The 21,949-nt window shown below is 66.8% G+C and overlaps 2 protein-coding genes across 2 annotated transcripts in view; one reads left to right on the forward strand and one right to left on the reverse strand.

Moving 5' to 3' along the window:
- Ptprs (protein tyrosine phosphatase receptor type S) overlaps window positions 1-20,110 on the reverse strand; it is a 64,538-nt gene extending 44,428 nt beyond the window's left edge. Inside the window, 2 exon segments of the mRNA XM_037197986.1 lie at window positions 112-303; window positions 20,007-20,110. Of these exon segments, the coding sequence (XP_037053881.1) occupies window positions 112-202 (91 nt within the window). The 5' untranslated portion in view covers window positions 203-303; window positions 20,007-20,110.
- On the forward strand, window positions 16,410-18,900 carry LOC114685077 (basic proline-rich protein-like). Its single transcript, XM_028859674.1, has 4 exons — window positions 16,410-17,018; window positions 17,216-17,840; window positions 18,005-18,280; window positions 18,341-18,900. Exons 1-4 carry the CDS (start codon window positions 16,410-16,412, stop codon window positions 18,898-18,900), a joined length of 2,070 nt encoding a protein of 689 aa, XP_028715507.1.
- Window positions 20,111-21,949: the final 1,839 nt, after the last annotated feature.

The raw sequence follows: 21,949 nt of genomic DNA on the forward strand, positions 1-21,949 counted from the left end.
GGGCTTCGTCGGGAAGTCCTGGGCTGGGAGCTGCAGGCACACACAGCCTGGAACAGACACACAGCCTGGAACAGACACACAGCCTGGAACAGACACACTCCAGCCTCTTACCTTCCGCGGCGCATCCTCTGGCCAGCAGTATGAGGAAGAGCCCCATGGGACCCACCACAGACGCCACACTGGGACTCCAGGTGGGCGCCATGCTTGGCAGTGGCCTGCGGCCTCCGCCCTGGCGGGGGACGGCGCCCCACCCCCCGTCCCTCACGGAGAGGCCTCAAGCGGAGGTGTCCAGAGGGGCAGCGTCTGTGGAGACAGCAGAGCGGCAGTGAGTGTGGAGCAGGAACCCAGGATGCCCGGCAGGTGGCTCTGGGAGAGGAAGCCATACCCAGGGACCCACGCGTGGGGTCTGCATGGGATCACTGCCCTGTCCTGGGTGGGCACACAATTCTAGACAGCATCTCCTGTAGCCCAGGCTGGCCTCCAACTTGCTGTGCAGCCAATGACCTTGAACTCCCGACCCTTCCACCTCCAGCTTCCCAGTTCCCTGGTGCTGGGGTGGAAGCCAGGGCCCTGTGGGCACTTCCACCCACACACTGAGCCCCACCCACCAATGGACCTGCCAAGCTTGGACCTTGACCTTCTGGCTTCTAGTGTGGGCTGTCTCCAACCCCCCCCCCCCGTCTCTACACGCCCCTGCCCTGCCCAGCCTCTGCTCCTAGGGCTCCCAGGGCAGCTGATGCTGCCTCTCCCCCACCGGGGGAGTCCCATTTCATCAAGCCAGTCCACTATCCAGTCCGGAAATGACAGATTTACCCAGCATCCCACACGGGGGCCAGTCTCCAGCCCACCCACCTATAAAGACCTAAGTTCTCGGGTACAGCATCCCTCCGGCACACTTCGAACCCAAGACCAGCTGCTCTCCCATGTCCTGAAGTTCACACTTGGCCTCAAGCTAAGGCAGTGGGCAGAAAGGCCAAGGAGAGGCCAGATGGTGTGACCACCACACCCCAGGAAGGTCCAGGCTGTGGCCTTGGGAGGAGAGAGGCACATAATGACGGGGTGGCCCTGTGATTGTGTCTCCCAAAATACCCAGCTGTGGTTGCCTCACCCATCTCCAGGAGAGGGCAGGGCCTGCAGTGGCCAGTTCACGGCCTAGTGTAAGCCAGGATGGATGGGAGAGGGCAAGAGGGGGCTAGCTACACACACAGTCAGACCACAGTCACACAGACATACACACGGCCAGTCGGACAGTAGACACACTTAGGCACACAGTCAGATGACGGGCGGACCTGGGCATAGTCAGGCTGTGGACACACGAGAGACATCAGACCCTGACATTCACTTAGTCAGGCTGCCAAGATGAGGATGCCCTCGCTTCCATATCCAGTCCGATTCTGCACAGTCAGAATATGCAGAGGTCCCTGGGAGCAGAGCCCAGGACCACAGTGGGCTGCACAAAGTAGGGCCCCAGCTAGCGGACACATGGTCAGGGGCAGTACCCCCTTCAAGGGCGCTGGGATGAGGCTTGCTGGGTGTCCTCACCAGGCCCTTCTCACCAAACAGTCCTCAGAGCTATGCTCCTGCCCCATGGTGGCAGCATTCCAGCCCCAGGTCCACACGGTCAGACTGCACACAACACCCACTGACTCAATCTACTGGCAACCAGGTGGACAGACAAAGCCCCAGACACTCGGGAAGGAGAGCCATGCCAGCCCTCGACAGGCTGCCCATGCCGGCCCAACCCAAGGCGCCTGTGCTTGGCTACAGCAAGGACAAGAGCAGTCAGGCCCAGGCCACTCGGACAAGCCCTGGGAGAACCTCTGGGGAAACTGAGGAAGCAGCCAAGCTCAAATCCCGGGAGGTCCCAAGTTAACACCCCAGATGGGGCATGTATAGGGGATGTTCCCCAAGGCGGCACTACTCTGGCCTCTCGGGGACACAGGCTGGAGGGGACGGGAGGGCGCCCCTACATCCACCCTGAGACCTGATGGGATGTGGGGTGGAGGCAGAAAAGAGCAACTGAGCGAAGTCCCCACACCATCCCCACACATATTGAAAGTTCTAGGGGTGTCACACCTCATTCCTCTTTGAAGGCTTTCAGGGGGAGGACACTGTGTCACCCCAAGTTGGTCCACCGTGTCTCAGGGCCTTTGTACACAGCTGGATGTAGATCCATCATTATCAGCTGGGGAAACTGAGGTCCTGGCCACCCATCTAGCCATTAGTCAAGGACTTCACTGTTCTCAAAAGCTGGCTACAGGCAGGTCCCACCTGCTTTACAGAAGGGGAAACTGAGGCTCAGGGAGGCATTAGAGCTCTCCCAGGCTGCCTCAGCTGGGGTGTGAGCTTGGGAGGAGTCTGGACTGAGTCTTGCTAGCCAGCCAGCTCTGGGGCTCCCACACCGCACCTCAGGGAAAGAGCAGGCACCAGGCTGCAGGTCACGCGGGCCTGGAGCCGACTTTGTGTGCCCACGCGGCCCGGGAGCATAAAAGGGTGATTATAACCCAGGCTGGGTAACACACAGGCTCTGGGTCACCCGCACAAGGGGCGTCTCCTGGAGCCCAGACATGCCTCTCCCAGCCCTGGGGAACACAGGAAGCTGGAGCCCCCGACAGTCCCATGACTCTCAAGCCCCTTCCCTGGGTGACCCTGGACGGGAACTCAGGGATACCAGGGTGTGGGGGCGTGTCCCCCATCATTGGGGTGTCAGCCAAGAGGGATGTGCAGTGGAACCCGCTTGGCCAGGAGGCAAAGTCCCCACAGGGGACCACTTCTCTAGTCAACTAGTCCCTCAGGCCGGTCCCCCTCTGCACTGCCCAGAAGCCGCTCTAATTACCAGGGATCCATTGAGGAGTGGACAGAAGGCCAGGAATGGGTGGGAGCCGCCTGAGCTCCAAGCTCCACCCCAGAGAACAGCGATCACACCTACTGGTCAAGGAAACTGAGGCTGAGGAGGGGGTTGCTGTCCCCAAAGGGCCGGGCTGGAGGAGCCGACCGTCCCTGGCTGCTGAGGAAGGTCCTCCCGGCTGGCTGCGTGCTTGTGGGCCTTCACCCATCCCGCAGTTTCCCCATACTACCCACGATTCAGAGCCTCTACCAGATGCCCCCTTCTCAGATACGGCCCCAACAACACAGCCTTCAAGCCTCAAGACAACTCCCGCCCCCCGTCAGGGCTGCGTCTCAGTTCCTCTCTAGAATCCTCCGTGGCTCCCATCTACATCCACCATGACCACAGTCCGTCCTGCTGTCCATGCTGTCCCTTGCAAACGGCACGTCCTTCCCCAGCCCGCAACCCTCCGGGTTGCCGACCTGGACACCCCAGGTGGAATCTCAAAAACACTGTCCCAAATACGCTTTCCCAGCCCCGCCCCCACTCCTCCCCGGCAAGGACTAAAACCAAAGTCGCAGCACTCACATCGACGCCTACTGCATACCCGAACCTCGCTGGACGCTTTATCCAAGGCACCCCTTTGCTCTAGAAGGGGAAACTGAGGGTGCAGAGCGGAGCTCTGCGGGCAGGAGACAGAGATGCCAGTCTGCTGAAGACCTGGGGGCAGGAGGGGCGCAGGAGTGAAGTCGTGGGGTGCACGGTGGGCGTGGCCGGGGCCCCTCTGAGTCTCAGGACCCTCAAGGTGCACAAGGGTGCAGGCAGCCCTGGGGCGCGGCGGCGAGCGGGAAAGTTTCTGCGCTCCGTGCGCCCCTCCCCCTCCTGATCCCTCCACGGTCCCCGGGCTCCGCCCCCAGGTGGGGGAGGGGGCCGCGGAGCATAACGGTCCCGAGCTCAGCCAAGTGAGGGGTGCGGGCCGGGTGCGCGCGCGGGGCCGAGGGGACCCGAGCGGCTCCGACCGCGGCCGAGCGTCCCCGATCGCGGCCGAGCGTTCCCGAAGTCGGGCGCGCAGGGACGCGGGGGTCCCCAGGCTCTGTGGGGGAGTCCAGGACGGTGACAAAGGCCGGGCGGGGACACGACCTGCCCGAGCGACTCACCGCGGCTGCGAGGTCCTGGCTGCGCCGCTCGCGGCACCGTCCGTCCGCCGTGCGTGCGTCCGTCCGTCCGCGCGTCCGTCAGCGCTGGCACAGCGCAGCGCGGAGACTTGGCGCAGGCAGCGGAGCAGTGGTCGGACCGGGGGCGGAGCCTGGCCTGCGGGGGCGCGGCCCGGAGATTCCGAGGAGAGGGGGCAGGAGGCGGGGCTTCCGAGGAGACGGGGCTGGGGGGCGGGGCCTCACGGTGGCAGACGGAGGGCAGATTCAGGAGGAAGGGGAGCTTTGGGGCGGGGCCTCCGAGGAGGCTGGCCGGGGGCGGGGCTTCTTGGAGGAAGGCCGAGGGCGGGGCTCCCGAGGAAGGCTAATCGGGGGCGGAGCTTCGCTGTGGCAGGCTGAGAGCAAAGGCAGGAGGGAAGAGCTGGGGCGGGGCTTTCTGGTGAGCGTCTGGGGGCGGGGCTTAGGAGACCCCAAGGCCTCCCAGGGGCGGAGATTCCGATGGCGTTGGGGGCGTGATTTCTCCCTATGGGGCGGGGCTTTCGGTAGGCGTGGCTTTCTGCCACAACGCCGGGTTGGAGGCGTGGCTCCCGGAGGCCTGGCTCCGCTATAGCACACGCCCGGGCTCCTGAGGGCCTGGGGGGGGGACGGGGGGCGGGACCCGGCCAGAAGTGAGGCAGAATGACCCGTGAGTCTCAGCGGGGGGGATGGCCTTTACTGACACCCCAGACCCGCTTCACAGCCGCACCGTCGGCATAGCAACAGATGCAGCCCGGGCCAGGGGTGGTCCAGGAGCCCCAAGCCAGCCCAGACCCCTGGTCCCCGCACCCTGGCTTCCCCTGGGATCTTAGGGGCCGTAACGTGGGGACCTGGTGGCCACGGCTCCCGCCCAACCGCGGGCCAGATTGGAAACAGATGCTGCTTCCCACACCCTCCGCGCGCAGCCTATCTGGCTTCAGATCTGGCGGAGGCTTGGGGGCCGCGCAGGGGACTCAGTGCTCTCACCCCTCCCCCGGGTCCCAAAGAGCAGGACGACCCACACACAACCGGACGGCTCACCACGAGCTTAAGGGCCCTCTGACACATCTGGGACACGGCGAGGCTGGAGTCCCCCGCCACCCAGTTGGTATAGGACACAGTGACCTGTAGACGACAACCCCGGGCCAGATGCCTGCCCCATCCGCCATATAGCAAGTGTGAAGCCAGCCTGTCTCCAAAATCAACAAAATGCCTGCCTGGCCGGGCCCAGGCATGCAAAGGCCCAGGCAACCCACAGCACGCGCTAGGATGTCTACCAGCCAAGCCCCTTGGGCTGAGTGGTGCGGATAGGGAGGAGCCCCTGGGCTGCCCAGCACACAGGGGACAGCAGCCAAGGGCTAGCGGCTCGCTCCCAGCCAGCCTGGGTCTTTTTTTTTTTTTTTTTTTTTTTTTTTTTGCCAAGGGTAGGGAACTGACACCCCGCCCCTTTTCACCATGGTAACCGCACTGGGCTGGGACACAGCCACCACCATGGGAGTCAGCGAAATCTGGGCCAGGTGTCCTTCTCTACTGGGCAACCCGGTCTGTGGAACCCCAAGCACCCTGTCACAGCGCTCACAGCCCTATAATCATCGGCTGGTCACAGGACCCGTCTCTATATCAGAGGGGCCCTCAGACGGGAGCAGCTGGGATTTGCCACCCCCCACCCCACCCCGGCCAGCATCAGGACAGGGCGGGCCACCCAGGAAGCTCTCAGCAGAGAGCCACCTCACTCCTGTCCTTGTCACATCGGTGTCTCCTGTAAAACAAAGTTTCCGAGAGTCTACTGTAGCGAGCCAATCACCTCAGAGACCAAGAGGCAGACCGGAAACGGCCGGCTGGGGTGGGGAACAAGCGATGTGGATAAATGAGGGGCTGTGTGGGAATGGGATCCATATGGAGAGGCGGGCCAGGGGGTGCCAGGAAAAGAATGTTCCAAGTAGAGAGGACGCACTCATGCAAAGGCCCCGGGGGTACTGAGCCTGTCCTGTGGCTGGAGCGAAGGGCAGAGAAGCAGAAGCAGGAGGGCACAGAGCAGGGTTCTGTGGGCTTTAACCCTGAGGGAGGTGGGCGCCACAGAGCCCTGGGCAGGAGGGTAAGACAGGGTCAAAGTCAGGCGGCCAGGATGGAGGCAGGGCAGGTGGATTCCGGGTAGACTCTAAAGCCCCCGTGAGTTTTCCAGGGACTGGTTATTATGGGAAGCGAGGGTAGGGAAGACCAGCGCCAGCCAGCACCCAGCCCCCTCGGAGGTGAGCACCGACCCCAGGGGCTCCGGAACCTGTTCTCACTACATCCTCCATCGCCACCAAGATGCAGCCACCCTTGGGGAGCAGACACAGGGACACGGATCGTGTCAGCGGCTCCCGCAGCTGGGATGTTGGGGGGTAATTTTTGTTTTTTCAAAATAACTTTTCTTCTAATTATGAAACAGTCCCGTGCAAGAAAAAAATCCGCAGACGTCCGCAGAAAGGGGGAAAATAAAAGTTACCCAGAATCCACAGGGCCAGGGCAGAAACAGTGTCCCTGGCCGTGCGCATCCTGGGAACACGAACCGAGTACCGACTCACTCCGTGCAGGGCTGCTGCGGACAAGGGGGAGGCTGGGCCAGGAGCAGCCCCACCACAGGCACGACATGACAGGAAACGCGCCCGGAGGCTCCAGAGCTGGGCGACACTGGGTCCCCTCGGACACTGTCCCCCGGTGACTTTGAGTTTAAACCTGGGTGAAGTCACCGAGTCAGACACAACCATCCCACAGGAGGAACAGCGCTACAGTGGGGTGGAACAGACAGTGCAAAGGCCCGGAGGCAGCTACTTCCTTCCGGCCTATGTCTGCACTGGGCTCTGTTCTACCCACTGCGTAGCCCAGGCTGGTCCTGAACTTGCAGCAATCCTCCTGCCTCAGCTTTCCAAGTGTTGGGACAACAGACCTCAACCACCACGCCTGGTAACACCTTAATTTGACATCGGGGTTTATCTTCCCGACCACGTGCCAGTGTGTGTCCCGAGAATGGTCCAGGGCCCCATGACGCACATGACCAGGTTCACTATGGAGTCCCCGTGTCCCGTGGTCTGGGCCGAAGACGTCTGACAACGGGTGACTCACTGGGACGTCCTTGTGCATCTGAATCTGCTTCCAAGTGGGGTCTGCAGGCAACGTGGCCCCTTGTGGAGGGGCAGGACCCCAATCCCATCAGCACCCAACACCACACCCGGGGCAGCGGCCTCCGAAGAACCGGTCCATCCTGTGGCGTCTCCCAGCTGCCCCGCCCAGCACAGAATGTGTGACCCGGGGCAGGAGCGTGTGCCGACCCGACCCTGCGCCTGCCCCACCCATGCGCACAGCCTGGGGGCACACCCTCTACTTGCCAGCCATTGTCACCTGCCAGGTCCGCCCACCCGAGGGCACCATGGGTTTCCTTTCCTTTGGGCTAAATCCAAAAGGCTTTCAGGTGTGGTTAGGCACAGTGACGCTGATCCTCCCTGCCTCCTCCTCCCTCTCTGCTCCTCCCTGCCCCCCTCCTCCCTCTCTGCTCCTCCTGCCTCCCTCTCTGCTCCTCCCTGTCTCCCTCCTCCCTCTCTGCTCCTCCCTTGCTCTCCCCTCCTCCTCTCTCTGCTCCTCCCTGCTCCTCCCTCTCTGCTCCTCCCTGTCTCCTCTCCTCCCTCTCTGCTCCTCCCTGCCTCCCTCTCTGCTCCTCCCTGCCTCCCTCCCTCTCCTCTCTGCCTCCTGCCCTCCTCCCTCTCTCCTCCTCCCTCCTCCCTCTCTGCTTCCTCCCTGCCTCCCTCTCTGCTCCTCCCTGCTCCTCCCTCCTGCTCCTGCCTCCTGCCTCCTCTCTTGCTTCCTCCCTGCCTCCCTCCTCCTGCTCTCCTGCTTCCTCCTGCTCTGTCCTCCCTCCCTCCCTCTCTGCTCCCCCTCCCTCCGCCCTCCCTCCTCCCCCTCTCTGCTCCTCCCCCCCCCCCCCCTCCCCCCCTCCCCCTCCCCCCCCTCCCCCTCCCCCCTCCCCCTCCCCCTCCTCCCTCCTCTCCCTCCCCCTCCCTCCCCCTCCCCCTCCCCCCCCCTCCTCTCTGCTCCTCCCTGTCTCCCTCCTCCCTTCTTCTGCTTTTCCTCCACCATGCCAGGCTCCTTCCTACCCGAGCCTTTGCACAGCTGCACCCTCTGCCCGGGCCCTCCTCACCCCCCCACACGCCTGCTCACCCCCACACCCTCCTCACCCCCACACCCTCCTCACCCCCACACCCTCCTCACCCCCACACCCTCCTCACCCCACACACCCTCCTCATCCCCCACAGCCCTCCTCACCCCCACACCCCTCCTCACCCCCACACCCTCCTCACCCCCACACACTGCCTCCTCACCCCCACACCCTCCTCCACACGCTCCTGGGTTTTACTTCTTTGTGCCACTTGAGGACTCGCCGCCTCCTCGGCTGCCGACCTCTAACCTCGCTGTGTCACCCAGGTCCCACGGGTCACAGCACCCCATTCGCCAACCTCGCCCACGTCACACCCACGGCACCAGGGCACTGGTGGGGTCGCCCAGACAGCCCCGCCACACGTGGGCTCCTCTGAACAGTGCCACGTGGCTCTGCCTTAAACAGGTTCACATTAGACGCCAACTGCATACACCAGGGCGACAGACCCCCAGGCTTGCGGTGCTGGAAGGTCCCCAATGCTGCAGCTGGGGTCCCCAGTGACACCACCGCGGCCCAGCAGCCCCAGCACCTGTTGGGGGGACGGGCACTGCAGTCCCCATCCCCCCCGTCGTCCCGTCTCCCCCGTCCCCCCATCCCCCCCGCCACAGCCCGGCTGGAAGAGGGCCATCTCTGGAGCCTTGAGCAAGCCTCTGCTACTCTCTGGCCTCAGTTTCCTCCACTGGTGCATGTGGGGGAGCCTTAGCTATTTGGTGGCTGGGATTGAATTTTATGCCTTCCAGATCTATGAAGATTAGGGAAACTGAGGCAAGACTCAGACATCCCAGGGAATGTCCTCCGTGAAGAGGGAGGAACGGGGATGTCCTGAGACAGGCCAGCAAGGACAAAGGACCTGGGGCTGGAACGGCCAATCAGAAGAGGACGGGGGAGGGGCAAAACCCAGGGGCAGTGTTCGGAGGGGTCAACAACCATCATGATGAGCATTTATAGAGTGCTTGCTGTATACCAGGCTCTGAGCAAAGTGACTGACACCCTCTCTGCGATGACCTAAGAAAACACGGCGGTCCCCACAGGAAGAGTCGCGAGTCCGTCAGCGGGGTTGGTGGCAGATCTGCCAGGGCGAACCTGTGAGGCCGGAGAAGACAGCCTGCAGGGGTGGGGTGGGCGGTTGCTCAGTTAGCCTAAAGGGGTCGTTTCCTTTCTAGGTACACGGTCTCATGGGAAGTCCTGGAACTAACCATGTAGCCCAGGCTGGCCTCCAACTCACAGAGATGCTCCTGCCTCTGAGTGCTGGGATTAAAGGCCAGGAGTTGTTTTCAAAGGAAGTGAGAGAAATAAGTGCAGGGCAGTTGGGGGGGGGGACGCGCCGTCGAGGACACAGGAATGTCACCTGCACTGGAGGGAATGTAGAGGGCGCAGAGTGTCACACACACTGGGGGCGACGCAGTCGAGGCACAGGCCAGGGTCGCACACTGTCCCGGCAGCCACAGCTGAACACGGAAGGCGGATGGGGACAAGTGCGTCCTGGTTGCAGTGGCCGGAAAGAGAGCGAGAAGGGGTCCGGTCACCGTAGCGGCAGATGCCTGTCAGCCCAGCACTCCGGAGGCTGAGGCAGGAGGATTGCCAGGAGTTGGAGGCTAGCCTGGGCTACAGGAGCGCCTCAGGGCTCACGTGATCCGAACCCCGAGTCCGCGCTGCAGGGAAACGGGGTGCTACAGGCAGGAGACAGCACACGGGCGGATGAGCAAGGTCTGAGACGGAAAGCAGCACCCACCAAAGAAGCCAGGCGTGGGCCGCGACCCCAGAGACGCCCCTCAAGACACGAGGCACGGTGGCCACACCTCGAATCCCAGCGTGGGAGGCTGAGGCAGGAGGATCTCTGGGGCCAGCCTGGGCTACACAAAGAAACCCTGTCTTGGAAAACGAAAAAACTGTGTAAAACCAACAAAACCCAAAAACCACCAAGGTGGGGAAACACCAAGGGTGATGATAACCTGAGACCCCGGGATCCCACACGGGCCCTTGGGGTGGGAGACACTGAATGCTGAGCCCAGTTTCTCTGGAGGGACCCTGGGGCCTGAGGATGGGGTGGGGCCCTGGGGGGCTGAGGATGGGGTGGGGGCCCTGGGGCTGAGGATGGGTGGGGGCCCTGGGGGTCTGAGGATGGGGTGGGGCCTGGGGTCTGAGGATGGGGTGGGGCCTGGGGTCTGAGGATGGGGTGGGGGCCTGGGGGGCTGAGGACGGGGTGGGGGCCTGGGGGCTGAGGACGGGTGGGGGTCTGAGGATGGGGTGGGGCCTGGGGTCTGAGGATGGGGTGGGGCCTGGGGTCTGAGGCCGGGGCGGGGCCGGGGCGGGGGTCTGAGGCCGGGGTGAGGCCGGGGTGGGGGTCTGAGGCCGGGTGAGGCCGGGGCGGGGGGGCTGAGGCCGGGGCGGGGGTCTGAGGCCGGGGCGGGGTCCGGCCGGACTGAGGTCACACATTCCGCGGAATCTCACACAAAAGCCCCCGGCCGTCCGCCGCTCGGCCGCTCCGGCGATGAGCGATGAATTACCCACAATGCCCGGCCAAGCGCAAGTGGCTCTTGGCCCGGATCCTAAACTAATTCCTGCGTGTTCGCGTGTAATTCCCTCCCCTCCCTCATCAGAGGGAGTACAGGGGGAGGCGAGGGGCAGGAGGAACCCCGGGCGGAGGCAGGGGGCCGCCACCCCGGGGCCCTGGCCAGCTGGCATCGGCCTGGCTGCAGACGGGGAGGTGGGCCTGGAAACTACCGAGCTGGGGTTGGCAGCCCCGGGGGTGGGAACGGGCCCGGGGGAGGGGGTGTGTGCGGGGGAGGGGGTGTCTGCGGGGGAGGGGGTGTGTGCGGGGAGGGGTGTGTGCGGGGGGAGGGGGTGTCTGCGGGGGAGGGGTGTCTGCGGGGGAGGGGTGTCTGCGGGGGAGGGGTGTCTGCGGGGGAGGGGGTGTCTGCGGGGGAGGGTGTCGCCGGCTGAGTGGCCCTCGGTCAGCGCCCTGCAGCCCAGAGCTTCCTACCCAGCCTGCCTGCCCCAAGTGCTGATCTGCGTTCATGCCGAGTGCTGGACTAAGTACTTCCACTCTGCTGCCTTCGCCCAGTCTCTGACTTGAGCCCCTCACACCAGTCCGTCCGCCCCTCGGCTCCGAGCCCTCCCCGCCTCCCGGATCCGGCCCGAACCGCCTGGAGCACTGGGTTCAGCCGCGGCTTTGCAGAGGCCCTGGCTGTGCGGCCTCCGAGCAGCAGCTCGGCCTCTCTGGGCCGCAGCCCCGGCCTTCTGCACCCCCGGAGGCCGCTGGACAGGCGTCTGCGGTCGGTGGAGCTGCGACCACGGCCCCGCCCCGCCCCGCCCCGGCCCGCCCCGACCCGCGGGCCCCGGCGTTCGGGTCCTGTGGGCGCCAACCTGGCTGCCCGGCCCCGAACTCACGCCCCGGAGACGCTCTCACACAGGATTCGCTTTTATCCTTCTGTGTCTGCGCACCTGGGTGCCGTGCCCACGGGGGCCGGAAGGGGGCGTCGGGCGGGCGGCCTCGGCCCCACCCCAGCCTGGGAGCCACCAACTCCGCTGCCCAGCACAGAGAGGCAGCACACAGGGCTGCCGGGGTCACACAGCACTGGCGCTCCTGCGCTTGCCAGCCGGACCGCTGCGGTGGCCCTGGCCCCGACCCCCCGTGGGTGCCCCGTGGGTGCCCCCCGACCCCCCGTGACCCCGTGGGTGCCCCGTGGGTGCCCGGCTTCCTCGGACACGGGGGGGATCCCCTCGGCAGCTATTTCTGCAGCCGCGGGGCAGCGTCACATCCGTGGGCAGCGCCGGAACTCGGGACGCGGCTATTTCTGGAGGCCGAGGTGAGAAGAGGGGGCGGGAGGAGGAGCTGCGGCCGGGGGCTTCCAGGACTGTGTGCAGGGGGACTGTGTGTGTGCAGGGGGACTGTGTGTGTGCAGGGGGACTGTGTGTGTGCAGGGGGACTGTGTGTGTGCAGGGGGTGTGTGGCAGGGGGACGTGTGCAGGGGGACTGGGTGTGCAGGGGGGCTGTGTGCAGGGGGACTGTGTGTGTGCAGGGGGACTGTGTGTGTGCAGGGGGACTGTGTGTGTGCAGGGGGACTGTGTGTGTGCGGGGGACTGTGTGTGTGCAGGGGGGACTGTGTGTGGTGGGGGGGTGTGTGCAGGGGGACTGTGTGTGTCAGGGGGACTGTGTGTGTGCAGGGGGGACTGTGTGCAGGGGGACTGTGTGTGTGCAGGGGGACTGTGTGCAGGGGACTGTGTGTGTGCAGGGGGACTGTGTGCAGGGGGACTGTGTGTGTGCAGGGGGAGGACTGTGTGTGTGTGCAGGGGGACTGTGTGTGTGTGCAGGGGGACTGTGTGTGTGCAGGGGGACTGTGTGCAGGGGGACTGTGTGTGTGCAGGGGGACTGTGTGTGTGCAGGGGGACTGTGTTGTGCAGGGGGACTGTGTGTGTGCAGGGGGACTGTGTGTGTGCAGGGGGACTGTGTGTGTGCAGGGGGACTGTGTGTGTGCAGGGGGACTGTGTGTGTGCAGGGGGGACGTGTGTGTGCAGGGGGGGAACTGTGTGTGTGCAGGGGGACTGTGTCTGTGTGTGTGCAGGGGACTGGGGGGGGGGACTGTGTGTGTGCAGGGGACTGTGTGCAGGGGACTGTGTGTGTGCAGGGGACTGTGTGTGTGCAGGGGGACTGTGTGTGTGCAGGGGGACTGTGTGTGTGCAGGGGGACTGTGTGTGTGCAGGGGGACTGTGTGTGTGCAGGGGACTGTGTGTGTGCATGTGTGCAGGGGGACTGTGTGTGTGCAGGGGACTGTGTGTGTGCAGGGGGACTGTGTGTGTGCAGGGGACTGTGTGTGTGCAGGGGGACTGTGTGTGTGCAGGGGACTGTGTGTGTGCAGGGGGGACTGTGTGTGTGCAGGGGGACTGTGTGTGTGCAGGGGACTGTGTGTGTGTGCAGGGGGGACTGTGTGTGTGCAGGGGGACTGTGTGTGTGCAGGGGACTGTGTGTGCAGGGGGACTGTGTGTGTGCAGGGGGACTGTGTGTGTGCAGGGGGACTGTGTGTGCAGGGGACTGTGTGTGTGGCAGGGGGGACTGTGTGTGTGCAGGGGGACTGTGTGTGTGCAGGGGGACTGTGTGGTGCAGGGGGACTGTGTGTGTGCAGGGGGACTGTGTGTGTGCAGGGGGACTGTGTGTGTGCAGGGGGACTGTGTGTGTGCAGGGGGACTGTGTGTGTGCAGGGGGACTGTGTGTGTGCAGGGGGACTGTGTGTGTGCAGGGGGACTGTGTGTGTGCAGGGGGACTGTGTGTGTGCAGGGGGACTGTGTGTGTGCAGGGGGACTGTGTGCAGGGGGACTGTGTGTGTGCAGGGGGACTGTGTGTGTGCAGGGGGACTGTGTGTGTGCAGGGGGACTGGTGTGTGCAGGGGGACTGTGTGTGTCAGGGGACTGTGTGTGCAGGGGACTGTGTGTGTGCGGGGTGTGGTGTGCAGGGGGACTGTGTGTGGCAGGGGGACTGTGTGCAGGGGGACTGTGTGTGTGCAGGGGGACTGTGTGCAGGGGGACTGTGTGTGTGCAGGGGGACTGTGTGTGTGCAGGGGACTGTGTGTGCAGGGGGACTGTGTGTGTGCAGGGGACTGTGTGTGCAGGGGGACTGTGTGTGTGCAGGGGGACTGTGTGCAGGGGGACTGTTGTGTGTGTGGCAGGGGGACTGTGTGTGTGCAGGGGGACTGTGTGTGTGCAGGGACTGTGTGCAGGGGGACTGTGTGGGCAGGGGGACTGTGTGTGTGCAGGGGGACTGTGTGTGTGCAGGGGGACTGTGTGTGTGCAGGGGGACTGTGTGTGTGCAGGGGGACTGTGTGCAGGGGGACTGTGTGGTGCAGGGGGACTGTGTGTGTGCAGGGGGGACTGTGTGTGTGCAGGGGGACTGTGTGTGTGCAGGGGGATGTGTGCAGGGGGGAACTGTGTGTGTGCAGGGGGACTGTGTGCAGGGGGACTGTGTGCAGGGGGACTGTGTGTGTGCAGGGGGACTGTGTGTGTGCGGGGGGACTGTGTGCTGTGCGGGGGGACTGTGTGTGTGCAGGGGGACTGTGTGTGTGCAGGGGGGAGCTGTGTGTGTGCAGGGGGACTGTGTGCAGGGGGACTGTGTGCAGGGGGACTGTGTGTGTGCAGGGGGACTGTGTGCAGGGGACTGTGTGCAGGGGGACTGTGTGTGTGCAGGGGACTGTGTGCAGGGGGACTGTGTGCAGGGGGACTGTGTGTGTGCAGGGGGACTGTGTGCAGGGGGACCGTGTGCAGGGGGGACGTGTGCAGGGGACTGTGTGCAGGGGGGACCGTGTGAAGGGGGACTGTGTGCGAGGGGGACGCGCGTCCCAGGACTGAGGCCCGGACTGCGCAGGGCCTGGGGACACTGGAAACGCTTTTCCCCTCCGCACCCCGCAAGAGACTGACAGACCCCGAGCCAGGCCCGAGGGTGCGGACAGGCGGGTGGGGGCAGGGCGCAGGGCCGGGGTTCTGACCCGGGGAGAGGGGGCGCAGGGAGGGGTCCCCAGGCTCTGCTGCCAAGAGCGCGTCAGCCTGACCCCGGCGGGACGGGTCCTGGAGGGTACTGTGCTCGAAGCACCCAGCGGGGAGCCTGGGGCAGCACCAGTACCTGCTAGGTTTAGTCCGCCGTGGTCACCCTCGTGGGCCTGGGAACCGTTCCCAGAGAGCACTTGAGTGCGAGAACCCCGGCTTCTCGGGGCGATCCTTCCCACCCGCAAGGCCCACGAAGCCTCGCGGCTCAAAAGCAGCTGCGTGAGCACCTGCCCTCGCCACCTCCTCCACGCGCCAGCCGTTTCCCCTTTCCACGCATTTCCAGGGGGTGCGGACGCCGCAGGGGATACACGGGTGACCTGAGGCCACGCAGGGCCCACGGGGCCACCGAGGCGGGGACCCCAGCGCCGGCCACCCCAGCCTCCCGGCCCCTCTGGCGCCGCCGCCGCCGATTCATCTCTTTCTCCTCCGTAAACAAATGTCAGGGAGAACAAATAGTTTTTAACAGGCTCGTTAACTGAGTTCGGGAAGGAGGTGGCTGTCCGCGCGGGGCGGGAGGGGAGGGCGGGAGGGAGGGGGCGGGGAGGGCGGGAGGGCAGGGGGAGAATGACAGGCGGGGCGGGAGAAGGGGCCGCAGGGAAACAGGACCCCACGCTGCCTGATGCCTCACGGGGAAACTGAGGCCCGAGAGGCGGCCCCGGGACTTGAACCTGGGACCTCTGGCTGTCGGGGACGGCCCAGGCCCGCCCCCCTGACTCCGCTCCGCAGCGCCCGGGTCACGGGGTCATCAGCCACCCCTCAGACGGGCTCAGAGAGGGCACTGCGCGCCCGCGGCCACACAGCAGTCCCCGGCACGCGCCCCTGGGAGGGTGGGAACCCCAGCTGCCGGACACAGGGCCGCGGGAACACGAGTTCGGGTCGCCCCCTCCGCCCCTGGGGCTCAGTGACCCTCTCTGTGGCCTGGCCAGTCACCAGTGAAGGGTCCTGCGGTGACGCAGGCGCAGCCACGCAGCCAGGGAAACTGAGGCACGAGCGTGGCTCCCGGAGTGTGGGGTGCGGCGAGTGGGTGCAGGGGAGGGGGTGCGGGGAGCGGGTGCGGGGAGCGGGGTGCGGGGGGGGGGGGGGGAGCGGGGTACCCCCAGGTCTGCGGCTCCATCAGGTGTTTTTGACGGAGACCCAGGACCGGAGCAAAACGGGTGGACTCGGTGAGACAACTGAGTGAACGGTGTGCCCAGGCTGCCTCAGACCCCCATGTAGCCCAACGCCTGAACTCCTATCCGACGCCCCACCTCCTGGGTGCCGGCTCTGACGCCGCTCTGTCTGGGTTCTGCCTCAGTTTCCCCTGCTCTGGTGCCGTGTGGCCTGGGACCCAGCGTCCCTGCTCAACCCCGGAGATTCGGGGACGCGAGGCTTCCTCTTCTAATTGTTCTGGTTCATTTTATCCATTTCGTGCGCCCCGCGCGCGCGTGACGAGGGTCGCAGGGCGCTCCCGACCCCTGGGACTCGAACTCAGGGCCCCGGGCTTGGCAGCCAGCGCTCACCATAGCCTAGGCTAGCCCCGCACTGCCAAACAGCCGAAGATGACCCGGAACCCCAAGCCTGGCCCTCCACGGCTCTGGGCGTCGTCTGGGGACCCCCCCCCCCCGCAGAGGTGGGGTGGCCTGGTTAGGCAGCCAGCGGCGGGGAACGCCCCAGTTTGCAACGCTGAGTCATCGGGCCCGAGGGCCTGGGGATGAGGCAGGGGGATGCCAGGGACTCGCCGCGACCCCCGCGCTGCCGAGCGGCCGCTGTCCACATCCGCAGCGGTGCGCGGCACAGAGAGGTCCCGGCGCTGCCCCAGGCCGCACAGCCTCCGAGCAGCAGAGGCGGGGTTCGAACCGCGGTCCCCGGTGTGACGGAGACCCCCGCCCGGGCGGCCAGTGAGACGCTGGTCACGGCGTACACGCGAGGAGACGACCCCACGGGGGGGGGCGACGTCCGGCCCACGGGCGTGCAAGGTCGCGGGGTCGCGCTTCCCCCACCGGGGTCCGTCCTCCCCACCCGGGGCCCGTCCTCCCCACCCGGGGTCCGTCCTCCCCCACCCGGGCCCGTCCTCCCCACCCGGGGCCCGTCCTCCCCACCCGGGGTCCGTCCTCCCCCACCCGGGGCCGTCCTCCCCACCCGGGGTCCGTCCTCCCCCACCCGGGGCCCGTCCTCCCCACCCGGGGTCCGTCCTCGCCCACCCGGGGTCCGTCCTCCCCCCGGGGCCCCCCCCCACCCGGGGCCCGTCCTCCCACCCGGGGTCCGTCCTCCCCACCCGGGCCCGTCCTCCCCCACCCGGGGCCCGTCCTCCCCACCCGGGGTCCGTCCTCCCCACCCGGGGTCCGTCCTCCCCACCCACCCGGGGTCCGTCCTCCCCCCCCACCCGGGTCCGTCCTCCCCCACCCGTTCCCACAGCCCGCGCCTTTGTTTGGGGACCCCTCGGGGGGTCCGGTCGCCGCGTGGCCGCCCGTCCCGTCCCCCCCGCGCCCCCGGCACGAGCTGGGCCACCGGGGATAGAGGGAGGGCGCCGGGGCCTCCTCCACCCAGGACGTCGGGCTCCGGGATGTCAGGGGCACCGGGAACGCCGGACCAGAGAGGGCTGGAGCCGAGCCCGGGGACGCACAGCACACGGGAAACAGCCAGCCTGCGGTGCACATCCCCCTCGTGTGGGGGAACCCTAGGCGGAGGGCTCCCCGCAGGAGCCAGGGACACCCCACGAGGAAGCCACGGCCACTGAGCGGTGCACAGACCCCAAGTCCAGACCCGCAGACCGCCGCTGCCCCTGTGCCCCAGCCCGGCGGGTTTATAAATATCCGTCTTTATTCTCAGGCGTCTTCTCCTCGGGCTCGCCCGCACCCCGAACTCTCTCGGCGCCCCCTCCTTCCCCCCACGCGGCGGCTGAGACAATCACGGGGAACAGGTGAGAGCGGGGCCAAGGGGCGCTGCGGGGCCGCGGCCACCGGAGCCACCGCGCGCCTTCACAGCGCATCGGCGGGGCCACCACGGCGGGGTCACCACGCGGGCCACCCGACGGGGCCACCACGGCGGGGCCACCACGGCGGGGCCACCCGACGGGGCCACCCCACGGGGCCACCACGGCGGGGTCACCACGGCGGGGTCACCACGCGGGGCCACCCGGCAGGTGAGACGCAGTGAAGCCACAGGTCTGCAGACACCGAGTGACACCGTGGAGAACGAGAGTCAGGACGGCAGGGGAAACCGAGTCACCACGAGGGGCTCGGCCGCCTTCGAGTCCACGAGGGAGGGACGCGGGACACCCCGACTCCCTGGGGTGGTGGGGACAAGAGCCCCAGAGGCCCCGAGTCGGGTCAAGTGCGCGCGAGTCACAGGTCACGGTGCACGCGCTGGGGCGCGGGGTCCCCTTCTGCGCCGGCCATCCACAAAGACCCCCCCTAACCGCGGGGACCCCTGACGGCGACCCCGGGACGCACCACACAGCCCTGCCCGGCCACGCCCGGCCGGCGGCGGCGCGGGCCCCCTCGGGCGCCCCTGGACCGGCCCCCGCCACAGCCCCCTGCCCCGGGGACGCCGATGTCACCTCCCGGCGGGACGGCGGCTGCGGCGCGCGCGGGCGGGCGGCCCGGGCTCCCGCCGCGGTTTGTCCGCCCTGAGCCCAATTAGGAGGCGGCTCGGGCGGTCTCGGTGGCGGTGGCTGCTCCCCCCGGGGGCCTGGGGGTGGGGGAGCCGTCCCCAAGAAGAAATGCAATGTCACGGTGAGGGTGTGTCCCCCTCGTCCTCCCTGGGCCCCGGAGGGGACAGGACGGGACTTGTGGGTCTCTGGAGGAGATGGCGGTGACGGGCGGGGAGGCGGAGAGCCAGCCCGGCGCGGACACCGTCTGGGACCCGAGTGTCCCCCCGCTGTCCCGAACTGGGGACTCTGCGGTTGGCCGGGCGCGCAGCCGCCCCCAGCCCCAGCTGCCCGCCGGCCGCCGCCAAGAAATCAGCTGGCAGAAGGCAGGCGCGGGGACAGAAGGCGGCGGGAGATTGACAGGGGGCGGGACACAAAGAGCGGAGAAAGGACGGGGCCGGGGGAGGGGAGCCATGCAAATGGCAGCTCCGACGCCCGGCCTCCGATGAGGAGAGCCCGAGGAGGAGGGTCCCAGGCTAGCCCAGACAAAGCCGACAGCCGGCCGCTCCTCCGCACCCGGAGGGAGACACAGACGCCGTGTCCCCCGGTCTAACGCCCTCGGGGTGCCCCTGGCTCTGTGGCCGTCTTGGGGTCCTCAGGTGCGCGTCCTGGATGGGGACACCTCCGAGGTCTCCCCCTGAGCACCAAGGACGCTTTTGGAGGAGGGAGGACTCTCCGGCTCGGGTCGGAGAGATGAAGTGGGGGTGAGGGAATCCCAGGCAGGCCAGGAGACACCCCAGGGAAGTGACCGTCAGGGGGTTCGACTGGATGGAGGGATGGGGGGGAGACCCGGAAGATGGGCGCTCTTACACCTGCTGCGGGTTTTCGGGGGGCACCTGGAGAGCAGGGAAACGGGGTAAAGGAACAGGATTTGGGGGTGTGGCCATCAAAGGGATCCTAGTGTGTAGTGCTGCCCGGGTTTGGGGGGCGAGGAGGCTCCACAAAGACCGGGGAACTTGGCCCCGACCCAGCGCGCGCTGCAACCCGGGGTCCTCGTTCCCGGACCCCCTTTCCACCTGCGCCCCAGGCCCCGCCCCCGGTGACGTCACCTCCCTCAGACAGCCGGGGGGCTCCCGGGGTGCGTGGGGGGGGTTCAGGGCCGCAGGCTGGCTCTCCGGGGATCCCCACGGGGCCCCACACGGCGAGGACGGGAGGACGCAGAGCCCCAATCCCGGGCCGGGGGGAGGTCGGGGCGGGTGCCGGGCCCGCGGCAGGGTGGGGCTGGAGCCCCAGGTGTACCGAGGTGCCGGGCCCGTCCGCAGCTCCCGACGCCGACGCCGCGCACCGCGTCCCCGCCCGGCTGGTGCAGTCGGCGACCCTGGGCACCCGCCAAGTCGCCCGCGCGTCCCCATCCCTCCGGGTCCGCGTCCCTCCCGGCCTCCATCCCTCCGGGTCCGCGTCCCTCCGCCTCCATCCCTCCGGTCCGCGTCCGTCCTCCCCATCACCGTCTCTCCGGTCCCCATCGCCTTCGGTCCCCGTCCCCTCCATCCCCAGCCTCCCCGGTCCCCCAGTCCCTCGCCCTCTGCAGAATCCGACGGGGCTGCAGCCCGGACCCCCTCGGAGCACAAAGGCCGAGAAGCCTGGGAGCACAAAGCCGGCGCCGCCCGCCCCGCCCCCGTGCGCCCCGCGCACCCCCGAGCGCCCCGTGCACCCCGGTACCTGCGGGCTCCGCATGCTGCTCCCGGCACCGGGTCGGCCCGGGCTCCGGCGACTCCGCGTGCGCGCGCGGCCCGAGCTGCCTGGCGGGCGGGGCGAAAACCCACTGCGGCTCGCGCGCCCCCAGCCGGTGACGTCACCCTTCCGCCGCGGCGGCCGCGGGGCTGGCCGTGCGGGGAACGGCGCATGCGTGCCGCGGAAGGCCCAGTGAGGAGGCGCGGCCGGGTCACGTGCCGTGGGAGCCTCTAGAGGGCCGCGGGAGCACGTGGGGCGCGGGACACGTGGGCCCGGCCGGCCTCCCTGCCTTCCCTTCAAACTCAAGGTGTGCTCTAGCCCAGGCTAGCTTCGAACTCTGTGTGGCCGAGGACGACCTGATCCTCCTGCCTCCGCCCTCCCGTTCCGCTGCCATTGGGCAAAATACCCTTTCCCTAAAATCTTTCCCGTCAAGCCGGGCTTGCTGGCTGAAGAGGCTGAGGCAGGAGGATGTCAAGTTTCCGGACAGCCTGGGCTAACAATGAGTTCGAGACCCTGACATGAGATCAAAGAGGGGCTCGAAATAGCTCGGTGCATAGAGGTGCTGGCTGCCAAGCCTGAGTGCCTGAGTTCGATCCCCGAGGTCCCACGGTGGGAGGCGGAACCCGGCTCCACACACATGCGCACACGCATGTCAGCGGAGCTACCAGACATGCCAAAAAATAAAAACACGGCAAAAGACCGAAGACAACCTCAAAACAAAGCTGTCCCGGGCGTGGGGGTGCCAGCCTGTCAGACCGCAGCAGCAGGAGGATTGCTGCGGGTCCAGCCTGGGCTATACACCGAGATCCTCCTGCCTCGGGCGACAAACCGATTTTAGTTTACAGTTTGGGTTTTCCCCTGCAGAATCCATTCATTCGGGCCGGGGCTGGAGAGCTGGGCCAGAGCCTGGCGTCGGGCGGGCGCGAGGACTGGGTCATAAACCGGGAGAGTGTCGTGAATAATTGACAAGGCGCCTAAATTAAGAACAGGGCTTCCCAGGCCGGCACCGGGCGAGGGAGGCCAGCTCGTCTGCGGGGCCCGCTCGTCCTCTTGCCTGGCGGGGTGACCCTGTCTGCCCTGTGCGGCCCACACTACGCGCTTGGCGAGGCTGGCTGCGCACAGTAGGTGCCGGGGCCTTGGTGTGGCTGCTTGTGCACTTGACATCTGTGCACTTGAAACCTGTGCACTTGAAACCTGCGCGCTCCGTGGCGATGCCCGGCGAGGCCGGCTGCGCACAGTAGGTGCCCAGCCTGGCATTCCCCTGCATTGTCTGGCATGGTGGCTTGCACGCGGTAGGCGCGCACACTGCGGAGCTGGGGGCCTGCAGGCCCGGCCGTCCATCAGGGAGGGAACCAGGTCTCGTCCTGTCTGTCCGAGCTGAGTAACCGCTTCGGCCCCCCGGGTCGTGGTGAGCAGTGAAGGGGAACGTGTAAAGCGCGCGGGTCTGAGCGTCTGGAAGCTTCCGGCGGCCATTCATCCACCCGCACAGCCGGGCCGTGTTAAATGCAATGTACAGGCAAGCAGAGACAGGACAATCGGCCTGCAGCTGACAGGTCACAATACATCAGCTCCAAGTGGGCTCTCCATGCAGCCGCGGCCCGCCGTGCTCCAGCCACAGGGCCTCCCCCGCGCTCCGCCCACGCAGGCTCCGGGCTACCCCAGGACCCTCGCACACGCTGTGCCCTTGCCCTAGCCTGACGCCCAGAGCCTCTCGCTGCCCAGAACCGACCCTCGCCAACCCCCATTCCTGACATTGTTCTCAATATTGTGCTGAAGTGACTGTCAGTTTCCTAGGAACGGTGTCACGAGGACCCGCGGTTGGCTTCCCATGAGTCTCCCGACTCTGGCTGTGCACCTTGACGTCATGTCTGCGTGGGGCTCCGGGCTGGGGACTTGGGACTGTAGGAAGGATGAGAGGCATCCTGCCAACC

This window comes from Peromyscus leucopus, chromosome 22 (assembly GCF_004664715.2).
Source record: "Peromyscus leucopus breed LL Stock chromosome 22, UCI_PerLeu_2.1, whole genome shotgun sequence".
NCBI lineage: Eukaryota > Metazoa > Chordata > Mammalia > Rodentia > Cricetidae > Peromyscus > Peromyscus leucopus.

Excerpts from the sequence above, each read along its gene's own strand:
- LOC114685077 (XM_028859674.1), top strand. The coding sequence starts at position 16,410 with ATGAGGCAGGGGGATGCCAGGGACTCGCCGCGACCCCCGCGCTGCCGA. Across the intron at positions 17,019-17,215 it reads GCCCGTCCTCCCCACCCGGG|AGGGAGGGCGCCGGGGCCTC; the intron begins GTCCGTCCTCCC and ends CACCGGGGATAG. Across the intron at positions 18,281-18,340 it reads CCGGCGGGACGGCGGCTGCG|GAGGCGGCTCGGGCGGTCTC; the intron begins GCGCGCGCGGGC and ends GAGCCCAATTAG.